At 36.8% G+C, this 14,882-nt stretch overlaps 3 protein-coding genes across 4 annotated transcripts; 2 read left to right on the top strand and 1 right to left on the bottom strand.

Annotated features, from left to right (window-relative positions):
- The first annotated feature begins 2,288 nt into the window (after positions 1–2,288).
- ufsp1 (UFM1-specific peptidase 1 (non-functional)) lies at positions 2,289–4,025 on the top strand. 2 transcript variants are annotated; one of them, XM_056749621.1, is made up of 2 exons: positions 2,289–2,388; positions 2,953–4,025. In XM_056749621.1, exon 2 carries the CDS (start codon positions 2,989–2,991, stop codon positions 3,739–3,741), a length of 753 nt encoding a protein of 250 aa, XP_056605599.1. In that variant the 5' UTR covers positions 2,289–2,388; positions 2,953–2,988; the 3' UTR covers positions 3,742–4,025. The 2 variants fall into 2 exon arrangements, with proteins under 2 accessions (XP_056605599.1, XP_056605600.1); XM_056749622.1 differs by lacking the exon at positions 2,289–2,388 and adding an exon at positions 2,809–2,877.
- Positions 4,026–4,305: 280 nt separating this feature from the next.
- si:dkey-85k7.10 (uncharacterized) lies at positions 4,306–8,010 on the bottom strand. The gene is made up of 4 exons (XM_056742680.1): positions 7,840–8,010; positions 7,174–7,711; positions 5,127–5,398; positions 4,306–4,887 (listed from the first exon to the last, which is right to left on the bottom strand). The coding sequence occupies exons 1-4, from the start codon at positions 8,008–8,010 to the stop codon at positions 4,306–4,308; spliced, it is 1,563 nt and encodes a 520-aa protein (XP_056598658.1).
- Positions 8,011–9,380: 1,370 nt separating this feature from the next.
- On the top strand, positions 9,381–12,207 carry si:dkey-85k7.12 (interferon-induced very large GTPase 1). The gene is given in 8 exon segments (XM_056742664.1): positions 9,381–9,804; positions 10,804–10,968; positions 10,971–11,385; positions 11,387–11,521; positions 11,523–11,915; positions 11,917–11,953; positions 11,955–12,080; positions 12,082–12,207. Coding segments are annotated over 8 exon segments (1,821 nt in total).
- The last annotated feature ends 2,675 nt before the right edge of the window (positions 12,208–14,882 follow it).

Below are 14,882 nucleotides of genomic sequence, written 5' to 3'. Positions count from 1 at the left end.
CGATAAATTTAACACAGCACTTCAGGAGGTGTAGGGATTTAAATAGACTGGAAAGATATTTCCAGCTTTGACTTTTGCATTCCTCAACAGCCAGGAAACAAACAGAAATGCTATTTGGCAGAAGTGAATGCAGCTTTGGAATGTGAATCCTTTATTTGAAGTAATTGAACTTGCATTCAATACTTACATTTTATTGCACAATCTGCACATCGTCCATTATCTTAATGATTTTCCTTCTCTGATGCATATATAATTAGCAAATTCGTTGTGGTAGTACCACAAAACTAGAAATGCAGTTATGATGTTTTAATTCTTAACCAACAAACACTGGTTGAAGGACTTGTTTGTTATATGGTACTACTGGCATAGTTATTGTAGAATTAAATTAGTACCGCTTGTTCTGGCCGTTGCACGAACTTAAATATGAGATGCACGGTAATCATGTAACTATGCCAAATTCACAGTTAAACCATTAAGAGAATGAATGACAGCCAGCCAGCAGACAAAAATAAATCCTAGTGTCATTTCCTAAATGAACACATCAGTATCTAAACTAAAGCTGACAGAAAACCCAATAATGCAGTTACAAGTACCTAACATAATATTACATAAATGTTCGTAATACACAAAAACAAAAATGTAAACTATGTTAGATTTTAGCAACAACATTTTCAGTCCACTTTTTGGCAATACCTGGATCAACTAATAGGTCAGTTAGTATCATTATTATTATCATTATCTACTTTATAGATCCATCGTAGGAAATTAAAATTGTTACAATAATAGCAGCCACATTCATTCTTAACACATAAACAACACATATCCAGCACATAAATACAAAAGATATAAAAAACATACAAAAGACTAAAAGTGCAGTAACTGGATAGTATAATTATTAAGCATTCAATTGCAGGCATGAATGATTTACGGTGCCAGTCCTATATATTGGTGGGATCCCTCTAAATAGTAATTTCTGAATATTGTTGATATTCCTGAATCACATTCTATTTTTAGTTATTTTACCACTGTAGATATTTGTCAATTAAATGTAAAAAAGCATGAAAAAAAAGAGTCTGATACAATCTCTATTTAAATTGCACATTTATGATGATACTGCCAGCTTCCACTTACCTACAGTTATTGGTACAGCTTGAATCATAACCATCTACAAACAGCTTGACCTCTATATATTGAGTATTATTCCAATCTGACCACAGTACTTTGCCTTCCCTCTCCAGATTTGTGCCTGATCTGAAGTGTTCATCTTCAGTCAAAACACTACAATTTTGCCAGTATTCATATATCCCTTATCATCAATGTTTATTGTGGTCTATTCTTTGACCTTGTGGTTTGTTTTTATACATACTTGTGTTTTTCAGTGTTGCTTTTATCTACCTGTCATATCTATGACCTTGTTTTAGAAATGGTTTCTGCCCAATTCCCTTCCAAAGGCTCATATATTAATTTCCCGGAGCTATTTTTAGAAACTACATCACACAATTCCTTTAGCACAAGTGATGTAAGGCCTACATACAGTGCCTCACACAGCAATATGCATGGACTTATCCTAAATAATGGCCAGAAATGTTTCCAAAACCAAACCATTTGTTTACATTTTGATATGTTTTCTTTTCTTTGCCAATAGCATCTAATCTGTCCAGACAGAGATATTTTTGGTTTAGTTCCTGCTTTAGACCCTTTTGCCAGATTGATTTGTGATACTTTTTAAGTGTTGTGTGCATAGTTAGTGGCATGCATAGGTATTGTTTATCTTCACATGTCAAGGAAATTAAAGGGTACTGTATGTTTCTGCACATAAGTAAAAACATTTTTGTGGAACAAAAAAGCTGCAACCTCCAATCTGAAAACAATATGCGTGCAATAGCTTAAGTCAGATGTAGCTGGGTCCTTATCCCGCAGAGTTGATAGGATATGCTTCCAAAAGCATTGGCTCCCCCTGCTGGTGCACTGACAGCAGATCTCCATCTAACTGATCAACGAGGATTAAGCGCAAGTTATTAGTCATACCAAAAACTGGTGTCGGGCTTCCAGCTTGTAGTACTTACTGAAAACTAACGATTCACCTGGTTGCCACAACAACGTGACATTTTTTTTAAATATTAAAAAATATTAAATTTTAAAAGATATAAACAAAATTCATATACAATAACATAAACAAATGTGTTAAAGACGACGAGAAAATCTGATATTTTACGTTTCAAGTTACACACGATTGTCATAAACCTACGATAATTAAAAAAAACTTTCCATGGGTCTTCCGCAAATGCTCTCCCGCCCGGAGTGAGTTTTTGGTGTGCGTGATAAAACAGTTAAAAAGCAGCCAGATTCAACTGAAAAACAGCAGACTTGGCAAGCATAAACACACAGGTAAAACACCGTTTTACTGGCTATATTTGTGTGAAGATTGTTTGTGTCACAGGCTAACGTTAGCTGCTTATCAAAGTCACGTATCTTTACATTATAAGACAAATGGGAGTTGTTGAGAACAGAAATGTTTTACTATTCGTTAGTATTATTATTTATTAACGTTTGCAACCGCTTGAATGGTCACTTCAAATCATTTAATCTTCAAACTTTATTAAAAGTCTTTAATTTGAATAATGTATACACAAGCCAGCATACTTTTGTTATTTTGGCCAGAAACCCTGTGGTAAAAAAAACCCGCTTCTATAATGTTACGTATCATCGTCACTGTTTAAGTGTATGTGAACCAGGCAGAGATTCGAGCGGAACTGAGAGGATTTTGAAGCGGAACTCTTCGTTCCGACCCATATTCTACAGGGAAGGGTTTCGTGGAAGAACGTTGTTAAGTCGTGACAGTAAACTTTCCACTGTCTTTAGTTTGATATGCAAACGGTGACTATTAATCGTTTTAAATATTTGTACTACAGTATCAATTGATTTGACGTGTTTGTATTTCAATATTTTCAGTGCTCGTTTGTACTTCGCTAATATTTACGCATTATTATGGACGATACCAAGCAAAGGGAACTCAGTCATGAAACCGAGGGCATAGACTGGGGTGGTCAGGTTTCTCGACCGACTCAATTGATGGTCCACAAGAACTCCTGGAGTGATGCATTAGTTAAGAATGCCCATGAAGGCCTGAATCTGCCATCACCAGACTGTGACAGATGCTCAGTGATAACAGGAGAGTGTCTCTATTACCATTATGGTTGTGATGGAAAGGACGACAGAGGTTGGGGCTGTGGATACAGAACCCTTCAGACCATAGCTTCGTGGCTGTGTCTACAGTCTACCAGTGTGAGCCCCAGACACCCACCCAATCTTTCAGAAATACAACAAACTTTGATACAAATAGGGGACAAACCTAAGTCATTCCTGGGTTCCAGAGAGTGGATAGGCACAATTGAGGCAGTACTTGTTCTTGACCAGCTTTATGATGTTCCCTGCCGCATAGTTCATGTGCGGCACGGAAAGGAGCTTGTGCAAGCTGTAGCGGATCTTCATAACCACTTCTGCACTCATGGGTCACCTGTTATGATGGGAGGAGACCGGGACAATTCTTCTAAAGGTATCTTAGGTGTGTGCACAGGAACAAATGGTAGCTATCTGCTTGTCATGGACCCTCATTACTTTGGCTGTCCCTTAGATAAAAACTTGTTGCAAAAGCATGGTTGGGTTTCATGGAAACCAGTTGGTTCTCTGGATCAGTGCTCTTTCTACAATCTTTGTCTGCCTCTTAATCTTAGGAAGTGAAAGTGTTTACAATAATAATGTAAGTGTTAGCCATCAGAATTTTTTAACTGTAAAGTCACATTCCGAATGACTACATTTGCCTCTTGACATTGTATAATGTTGTACTTTCTTTATTTACATGTAAACTCATGATGAAGTATGTTTATTTGCTCTTCTGCCTGTTTATCCAGTCATGCATAAACAAGTTAAATAAAGTTACCACACACACACACACACACACACACACACCTATTGATTCATTGCCTAATTAAAGAAAGAAAGAAACAATTATATTCTGTACCATCATTTTACTATTAAACTATGACAATATAAATTAATCAATAAAGCATGTGTGACTCAGCAGAAGACACCTCTTTTGGTATAGTTTTTAATTCTATGTTAAAAGCATCTTGGTTTGTATGTGAGCTTGGTGTACATTTATGTAACATAATCAATATTATGAAAGCATCTTAATCTCCTGAATTTCATTTAAACAATTGTTTTTTAACAGCCATCGAATACAATTACTATACATTTTAGATTTCAATGTAATGTGATAAATCAGGTAGATTAGTTTGTGATACATTATGTGTCTGGCACACAGTCATTGTAAAATATCTGGAAGCTCTTATCCACATCCATTTTGCCCTTGAGAAACTTCTCTAGATTTTTAATTGGAACTTCCACTATATGGTTGTTCACCCGATCATTAAGGCCATAAGCCCCAAACACGGGAAGCTTATAGCGCTCTGAATAAGGCGCATTATGATCAAAATCTGTGCAGCAATAGGCTGTCCAAATGTACTCTGGAATGGCCACTCGATCTAGGTTATCACGTCGGATCATGTTACCCGATGTTGTAACCCCAGTTATCACATAAGCTTTTCCATGACAATAGTTGTTAAGTCGTTTGCGGATAAGCTCTACCTGTGTGCTCCAGGGCCCAAAACTAAACTCCCTTATCAGAGGAATCACATTTGTCAAGGTATAGGTGGCAGCCTTGTCCATCGGGTCAGCCTGATGCTCATCTGGGTTCAATTGGCCACGTTCATATTGGATCACATCAGCATAGTCATCCAGCACAGCCTGTGTGTCTTCAAAGTTTTTATGCATTAAGGAGGACTGGGGAAAGGGTTCCATGTTACTACTACTCTTCTCAGTTGCCAGCTGTACAAAATGAGTGGATGAAGTTTAGGATTTAAATAGATTTAAGCGTGTAGAGAAAGAAGATGGGGAACAACTGCATTGTTAAGATGATTAGAGCACAATAAGGACATATTATATTATATTATAATTACATTCAATAATTTGTAGTATTTTTTTTTTTTCAGTTCAAATTATATTAAGACTGGTCAGGTTTCCATATTTATATAAAAATAAATATTAGGAATTTAAGATACACTCACCTGTGGTTCAAACATCCAGGGGACATCTCCTCGCTTGTCCCCGTCTGATTTCTCGAAGGTGTAAGCTGAGTATATCGGGATGTGTTTTTGGGGGTCATAGAAGGAGATGAAGCGGGGCTTGTCCATATATTGCTGACAGATCTTTTTAACTGAAGAACTTAGGTAAGCTCTTGGTGGAGTGCCCATGTAAAGGAAATCCTTACAGCGGTCTACGTGGTTGAAGTCCTCCACCACTGCTGCTTGTGATTTCAATATCAAACATGTAAGCAAGGCTTGAAGCAAAGAAGAGTCATACACAGTGAGCTTCATATTATCCCTTTTCAGTGGTTGTCTGTAATTTCCAGGTTGCCCATACAATGCCAAAACAAATTATTTTGCAGATGCTTGTTACTTATGTACATTAGTAGTTTAGACGTCACTGGTAGGAGGAGAATGTGATCAGATTGGTCTTCATTAACCAGTCATTGAAGTGCTCATGCAGCATTTAAAGTTCATGCAAAACTGTGTTTGGTGAGGTTGATTATCCATCTAACTAAAAATCTCCATGAACGACATAATGTCAAATGAGTACCGCCATATGTTGTCTTTCACCGGAGCAAGTTTTTCATGAAAATAATTCTGTATTAAAATAAAAATGTAACTTATATTTAAAAGACATTATGTTAAGAACTTTGTGTCTTGTGAAGCTGATTAAAAAATATGTTTTGCTCCTTGTTAAATTTACTTAACTTGTTTAAGTTAAATCAACACAACTTTTAAAAATGTTGTCTTAACATAAAATAGTTATGATTGGGAAGAGGACTTATTTCCCAGCATGCTTTGCGTATAACTGCATTTTGAGATTTATTTTCTTAAATAAGTGTTATTTTATGCATTTTCAGTAAAAAAAACAATTGTTAGTGTTTAATGTTGATTTATCTTAAAGTTTTTGAAGAGTTTGTTATATTTTTGAGTTTTGCCTTTGCTTAAGTAGTGGGCTGTTAAGTATTTGAATTAGAATTTCTGTTAAGCTTGATTAACTTCATATATTGTTAGAGATAAAATAAAATGTTATGTCACATTAACTAAAAACACCAATGTTGAGAACGCTAAATGAACCTATGAAACATTAACATATAAAAATCATGTTTGTTTAACGTTATTTTATGTAGTAGGCATGGTAAAATAAAACATAATTAACCTGACAAAATTCTTTCTATTCTGCGTTGCAAAACATTATTCTGTAGATATGACACAAATAAATTTAATCACGACGTCTGTAAAAATTAAGTTCATACTACAAGATTATAAAGAATCGTTTCAAACAAATTAGATTTAGTTGGAGCAATGTTATTGAATTTCGTGGAAAAGTTTTCCATAATTTAATTAAATTCGTTCAACAAATTTTTTTTGAGTTTAGGTCACAGAAACAAAAGACAAATTGGCAAAGCATTAAAAAACTACTGACCACCCAGGCTATTTTTTGGGCTTTAATGGCTCTTTTTTTTGAAAGGACAGTAGACAGATCTTGACAGGAAATTATGAGGCAGAGAGAGGGGTGTGGCAAAAGTGATGTAGACAACTGAAGATGGTTCAACGTCCACATGTTTGATTTTATGGGGCACAAGTCACAGAGAGAAGAGAGAAGAATGATAAAACAGAAATTATCTGTAGATTTACATGTACTGTAAATGTATTTTGGATATCATTTATGAGCATAATTTCTCTCTTGTGTGGCAGTTTAATGTCACATAGTCTGTTCTGCCGTATGATAAGAATGTAAATCAACCACAAAGTGTAGAAGAAAATCTGATAGGTAACTTTATTCACTGCTCATTGTAGACACCCAGGAAGCTTTGTTCTGGCAGACAGGAATGTTCTTTCCAAATATATATGCCCTTCATATAAAAGCTTTTTTATGCACACAGTTTATATATTTGTTTACATTATATAAGGTTACAGCACAACAGAGCAGCATGCATGCAAAAAACCTCAAAAGTCTATTTTCTTTTCTTATTGTAATTATGCGTATTTTCTGAGACACAATGTTTGAAAAAGATGCTAGCACTTTTATCCACGTCAGTCTGGTTCTTCAAAAAAGCTTCCAAAGTCTTCAAAGGCACTTCTGTAACACTGTATCCTATCGCATTGAAAGCATATGCCGCATAGGTGGGAAACATGTACCGTACATCATAGGGTGAGTTGTTGTCAAATCGTGGGCAGCAGTAAGCCGACCATAGGTGCTTAGGGACAGCTATACGATCCTCTCTTTCTCTTTGGATTGTTAACCCTGAAACAGTTACCCCAGTCACCACATAAGCAACCCCATGGCAGAAGTTATTCAGTCGACGCCGCAACATATCGGTATATGCACTCCATGGGCCTTCCAAAAGATCTGTGATTAGAGGCACCACATTTGTGAGCGTGTAGGTAGACGCTTTGTCTTGGTTGTCCGCCTGGTGCTGATCAGGGTTAAGTTGCCCACGCTCGTACTGTACTGCATCAATATAATCGGCAAGCAGAGCCTGGCTCTCTTCAATTAGTGGGTCTGTTTCACCACTAGAGGGCAGCACTCTCATGTTCCCATTTTCATCAGCAGTAACTAGCTGTGGAAGATAAGGTACAATAACATGCATCCATAGACTATGTAAAAACAACATAATGTAGAATTTTTAATAGGCTTCATTTGCAATGTTACTAATGAAACCCAGTTAATTAAACTAATGGCATATACCTGTGGTTCATACATCCAGGGTGTGTCCATCCTCCTCTGTCCATCTGACTTTTTGAAGGAATAAGCTGAGTAAAGTGCAATTCTGCGACTGCTGTCATACAGTGTTGCATAACGTAGTTTATCTCCATAGCGCTGGCATATCCTCTTCAGATTTCTGCCTCGAATACCCATGGGTGCTGTATGCCTATAGAAGAACTCATTACATTCTTTGAAGCTGTCAGACACGGTGCTGTCTGCTAGATGCCACAATGAAAATAGAAAAAGTATAAAGAGAGAGTTTTTAAAAGAAGCCATCAATAAAATAGAAATAGAAATAATGAGGTGTGAAAAAAATTCTAATATTTGAATGTAGACTTTAATATAGGCTGATCCAACTGTTCCTTCATGGTGTTCTAAGTCAGACTGATAGCCTGACTTGAAAAACTGAAGCCAACATATGCAAATCATCGCCTCTATTATCCTGCCTTACTTTGTGTATCGGCCATTCTACATAATTTAGGCAAACTGCTGTCACACTTAAAAAGCATTCAAGTATTCAAATCTTAGTTGCTTACTAAGATTCTTCTATTATCTATTGAATCCCAAAATAATATTTATAGTAATTGTCAGCTTTATATATATAAAATCATTAATTATTGGTTAATTTCAATTTTCAAACCAAAATTCCAATTTCTAAAAAAATATATATCATTTTTTATGTATCTTTTTAATGTTTTAATAAAAAGTTGATTTTATTGAAATTTTTAATTAATTTTTTTAATGATTAAACTTTATGTAAAAAAATGTATCCCGAATTTTCATGTCACTGCCGTGTATGTTTTACTCCATTGGCTGAGACTGATTTTTGCCACACCCCTACATTTTGGAACAAGAATCAGTACTGTGTCCCTCTCTCTAATAAGCTACATGGTGAGTAGATCTGTCTGATCATTTAAAGTAAATGTGTTAAAAAGTCTGAATATCTGTGTGTAACTTTAAGCAACATCGCTACCAAACAGCCATTTCCTGCAATTAAGCAAACTTTTTGGGGCGTTATTTCATAAAAAAAAAATTATGTGTGAACATCTGTTCAGAACTGTGCTTTCTGCTCAAAAGTATTAAAAAATGGTCACTCCTGAAACAGTCACGAACGAAACGTATGACTGGGCATCATTGTTTTTGCAGTGACAAAAATAGTTGCGGTAGTGAGAAATGAACTCTTAATCCTTTATTTGAAAGTTCTGTTCTATGTTTTAGTTCTTTTGTATCCGTGTATAAAATGAAGACGGCGTGCTGCATTCATTCACCTTTTGTCCTTCGGAGCCTTCACACATGATCGACTTCGAGACTTCAACTCTACTCCGAATAACTGCTGGATTCTCACGACGTGATGCAGCGGACTGTCCCTTCCTGCGGTGACCTCCCCTGGGGGTCTCGGCAGTTCCAGAAGTTTTCTAGTTTTTCGCTAAAATAGCAAATTTGTCCAGCGTGGCATGTCCCACTGTTCTCATGGGTGCAATACACTCATCGAGGAGGGGGGACGGACACGATGGCTGCCTCAAATGCTGGGTTTCCAGCACGCTGGGGCAGCCGTTGTGGATAAGTTCTGCCCATACTGCGGGCAGTTCACGATTCAGACGTTGCGTAACGGGCTTTTCCCTGAAGTGCATGAGGAACTCAGTATGACCCGCTCCGGTGCCCCCCACTCAGGCGCCCCCCCTGAAGAAGATGTCGAAGAGGAGCAGCAGCGGCGGAAGCAGAAGACCCCATGGAGACCCAGCCATCGAACCACCCCCTGGGCGGACGATGAAGCAGATTGTACTCCTAGTCCCCCTGTCAGGGAGGAGCGTCACGATGATGACCGACGCCTCCCTGCAGGGTTGGGGTGCAGTGTGAAACGGGCACGCAGTGTCGGGTCGATGGACGGGATCCCGCCTGTGTTGGCATATCTACTGCGCCAGAACTACAGTGACCACAATGTTGCCAGTAACGTTAAATCAAAATCTGTTTTTCAAAAAAGGAAAGAGAGAAAAGAGAGAGAGGAAAGACAAAGGAAAGGGTGTCAAACTGTAACCCAGTTTTTCACCAAGAAAGGTCGGTAGCCTATAGTCTGTGAGTTGTATTTAACTGTTGGCTTAATGTCCATAGTGAAATAAGCTAGCTAGCAACAGACTAGTGTTAGCCTGCATTTAATCACCATTTAATCAGTGCAGGGAAACGTTTAGCAATATAATAACCCTGGTGTGGAAATTCCATTTTAAATGTCTACTTGATTTTCTTGTTGGCATATATGTGCAGCTAAGTAAAAAAAATCTGCTGTTTTCATTGTTTTGAGAGGATGATGTTAATTTATTTTGATTGAAAAGTTGATATATATTTAATTATGTTCGTTTTTCTTTTTTTAATCTTTCATTAATAATTTTAGTAATAATTAATTATAATAATGAATTAAAAATTTGTTAAGAGAATTTTGCAATAAAAATAAATTGAGACTGTAAAAGAAAGCATACCTTCAGCACATTTTTCATGGTTGCTTTTAATCTTGCATCAAATAGTGAACTGCATTCTAGATTTGCATGCATGTACAAATCCCCAGCAGTAAATATTGTGCTAGTACTAGTATTGAACTACAAGAAGCAAGACAGCCGCGAGCCTTTAATTAGAGTTATGTAAAGCTTTTGATGGGACAGTTAGGTCCTAGAGATGCGGTGACAACAGCTGTGCAGAGGGGGCCCAGTTAGATTTTTTGTTAGGGGGCCCAAAATTCCTGGCTACGCCCCTGCATGGCATTACCAAGAACATTCAGAACACACTGCAATTCAAGGTACAATCTGGAAAGATTTGGCAAAATTTGAAAAGGGGAATTCAGACTCAATAAAACAGAGACGTACAAGAGCAATCTCCAGATGAAAAAGACTGAACTAAACAACAGAGTAAATATGACATCTCACAGGCAATGACCTGCTTTGTTACTGCACTAACAAGCTCAAGCCTGGAGATCTTTTTTCTTGAAGTGGATGTGTATGAATCTTGACAATGTCTCCCGATAAAGCCTCTCTTGGTTCCAAGAGCTAAAGAAAGAAAATAGTACATTTTCAAAAAACAAAGAGTAAATTAAACAGCTGGACCAACAAATCTCCAGTAGTTCCTTACAAAGCACTTTTTGTGTGAAATGGGACAACTTTAAGAAGCTGTGGTGTCACTTCCAGAAAATGTAGAATCACATAAACAAATGCTTCACTTACCCAGATTATGTGCTGAGCTGATGTTGGATGGCTTCCCTTTGGAGCTGGTTGAAGGAGATGCATCGAATATTCCTCTCAGATGGGTAAATGATGTGCTTCAGCATTTAAACTCTTTGGTGCAGCCAAATAATAAAGTCATGATGGTAAAAGTTTTAGGAGTCCAGAGCACCAGAAAGTCCACTTTGCTGAACACTGTGTTTGGATGCACCAGAGGAACTTTAATGCAACTGATCAAGGTCACAGAAGATATCAGAGGTGAACTTGACTGTGATTATTTAGTCATAATTGACCAAGGGTTGGCAAAATTAGATGATAGTCACCCTTGAATAAGCCACCCTTGTTGTTGAGCTGAGTGATATCACAATTATCAATATTGTCATGGAGAACTGCACAGAAATGTAGGAAATTCTGCAGATTGTTGCCCATGCTTTCCTCAGGACGAAGGAAATAGTCAAAATAAATTGTCCACCAAAATGTTGCCGATGTATCACCACATGATAAGAACATGAGAGATCTGAATGTCAAGACATAGGCAGCAGCTAAAGCAGAGAGCAAGTATAAAACTTTTAGTGATGTGATGGAGTACGATCGAGACACTGGCAACTGGTACATACCCGGACTCTGGCATGGTAATCCTCCAATGGCACAAGTGAATGCTGGCTACTCTGAGGCTGTCTATGACCTTTAAAAGAAAATGATTGCTTTGATTAAGAAACAGAAAACACAAATCACAAGATAGAACATAACTGAGTTTTTGTAGTGGACAAAAAGCTTGTGGAATTCAGTGAAATATTAAATGTTCATATTTAGCTTCAGAAATAGCTTGGTGGCGGATACATACATGAGATATGTATAAATGGGAATGGTCGTTCAAGAAGCACATGCACTCTTTGGTTAACTCGAGCTGAAGCTAGGGTGTCAAACTTTGAGATGATGAAACTGAAATCAGACAAGTCAGACCTTCAAGACCTGTTACACAGACTGAAACCAGAAGCTGTCAGACACACTGAAAAAGTCCACTATGGAAAACCTTTCCAAATACTTTGAACAAACAGAAGGTCAAGTCTAACTTGTGGAAAAATACAGAGAAGATTTTGTGAGCAGTGTAAAATCTCTCAGGAGGGAAATTCTGAGCTCTCTGTGAACACATCTTGAGGCAACAGTTTTGACATCAGGAGAAGAAAGAATAATCTGGACAACATCAAGAAAACATTTAGTGATGCGATGAAGACAAAAGTGCTGTTTTTTATTGAGGAGTTGAGATAACATCTCAAGAGGTGATACACAGACAACTGACAAGGACTTGACAATTCTTTCATAAAAATATGTCAAGAAACTGTCAGCAAGCTTTCATTTATTGGCTTGAAGAGAAGAGACATAGTTATTTATGTTTTCAGCCTTCAAGAGAACATGAAACCGAAGGGAGGTTTTGTAACAGAGCAGTTAAATCAAGTGAATCTACATGAATGTAGCACAGGGACCTTTAATGTAAAAAAAGAACACTTAAACAAAAAATAGTGAAAACGGTTATTCAGTGATAACTCCACTATGTGTCTACAGGTAGTGACAGATGATTTAATAAACACATGCTTAGTTAGTTGTGGAAAAGACTGAGACAGATTATCATGACAACTACATTTTGGAGATCTTAAACATAATTAGACAACATGCAGGTTCCCTGCAAGAGAATTTCAAAGCATGCATGAGTACTTCATTATGAATAATGACGCAGGTGCCTTGATCAATTTTAAGACAATACTCCAATGATTTCAAAGATATTTTCCATGATCGTAATCAGTGTCAGAGAAAAGCTGAAGAATTCACTCAACTGTGCTTCAGTTCTGCAGCTGAAAAATTAATCTACATCTCCTTTGGTACAGACATTGTTGATGCAATGCTTCAGGGTAAAAATGCATTTCAATACAGCACTCGTGCATTTTTCCAGTACTCACTTTTAACCCTTTCCGCTCTGCGTGCGATGCCTCTCCCCCGCCAAAGACGCGCAGCATGAAAAGCAGAAGATACATTTTAACAACAGTAGTGAAGACGCAAAGCAAGTAAATTGACTCACAACAGTACACAAAAGGCAGCGATTTTTAATTTTTTGTGTCTGTCAGTCTTTTTACTGTTTGCTGTTTGTCTCCAACCTTTCGACCAGATTTGCGATATTTTATGAAACATAACGTTTTTATCTAGCCTACATTTAGCATTAGCATTATTGATCAGCATGCAAACATTTGTGACCCTGTGAAAACCCAGGCTAAAGAATCATAATCAAGCATGAAATTCACTAAGATTTCAATCTTTAAAATTGTTCAGTCAATAATGAAGATTTTCTTGTTATTTATTTTCACAGAATATTCCTTCTGTAGGATGAATTTGTGTAGAAAACAGTAAAAACTCTTGCTGGGTTTCATAAGCAGGTTCACATTTTGTAATGAACAACGTTTTAATTTGGAAATGTTTTAAAGATGGAAGTAGTTCTGGTATGAATGATATGGAAAGGCTAATTTAGTAAGTAACTTTGTTTTCTGGTTATTATGAAAGCATTTTAATTGCTATAATTACATTTGTTGTCTGTATGGTGTCAATAGCTTTTTATTTAGCAATATTAATTATCAGACTTGATAATGTCAAAATATAAAACAAACGGCCTGATAAAATATTATATGTTTTAAATAAATATATCCATGTGGGCCAAATTGATTAAATATTTTTCTATTGTTATTCTCAAAAATCATGTTGTCTGGACCCCCGTTTGGAAGAAAAAATAAAGACTGGACCTCATGGAACTTTAATTGAATACCCCTGCCTTAAAGGAATCACCAAGGGGATATTAGAAGCTGTCAAAATGACACAGAATGAAACAAATGAGAATGGCATCAAAGGTTTCATACACAGCATATGTAGGAAGCTTGGACAAAAACTTGTCGTTCTCAAATATGCTCTAGAAACGGTGATGGCATTAAATAATTATTGTCAAGACCCATTTGCGCACTGGCTAATCATATCAGTAGAGGAAATGGAACAGTCACTGAAGACAAAACTTAAAGAAAGCAAAATACAGAGCAAATTGCAAAAGCTCCAGATAAACCCGTAGGATGAGATCTTCAAGCGAGTGTTTGGATGTGCCAAACAGTGTCCATTCTGCAAATCTCCAAGTGAGGCGGATGGAGGTCCTCACACTGACCACTGTGCCTCAGTACACAGATCTCAGGGACTCGGCCTGTACAGAAATATAAACAAGAAATTGGTGACTAACATCTTCTCAAAAGATGTCCACAGTGAAGTACAGTTTTGGTGCCTTGAGACCAATTATACATACCATCCCTACAAAAGATACAGAGAAATCTTTCCTGACTGGCACATCCCTGCTGATACCAGCATAAAGGCCACAGATTACTGGAAATATGTAATGAATCGATTCAACACTAAATTTGCTGAAGAATACAATGCCCTCCCTGATGATTTACCCTTCTTCTGGAAATTGATCACAAATATTTAAACATTGACTTGTCTAAAAGAGTCTTTCAACATCAAATAAGCTTCTTTTCAAAAAGGTTTCTTTTTCACTGAAAACATGATATGATAACATCAAGTCAATAAAACTTACAAAAGTATTTGTATGTATGAAATTTAATGAAACTGAAAAATTTAGTAAAATTTAAAACAATTGAAATTGAAAGAAAAATCGTAATAAGATTATGAAAAATTGACATAATAAGGTAACATTGTTGTTTGTAGCAGATATGATTCCTAAAAGTGTACTTCTATTTGCATATAAATGCTATTAACTGTGGAAGGTGTAGCACTGTATTA

This window comes from Triplophysa dalaica, chromosome 1 (assembly GCF_015846415.1).
Source record: "Triplophysa dalaica isolate WHDGS20190420 chromosome 1, ASM1584641v1, whole genome shotgun sequence".
Taxonomy (NCBI): domain Eukaryota; kingdom Metazoa; phylum Chordata; class Actinopteri; order Cypriniformes; family Nemacheilidae; genus Triplophysa; species Triplophysa dalaica.
Note: the sequence above shows the minus strand (reverse complement) of the source record. Positions and strands in the feature narration are given on the sequence as shown.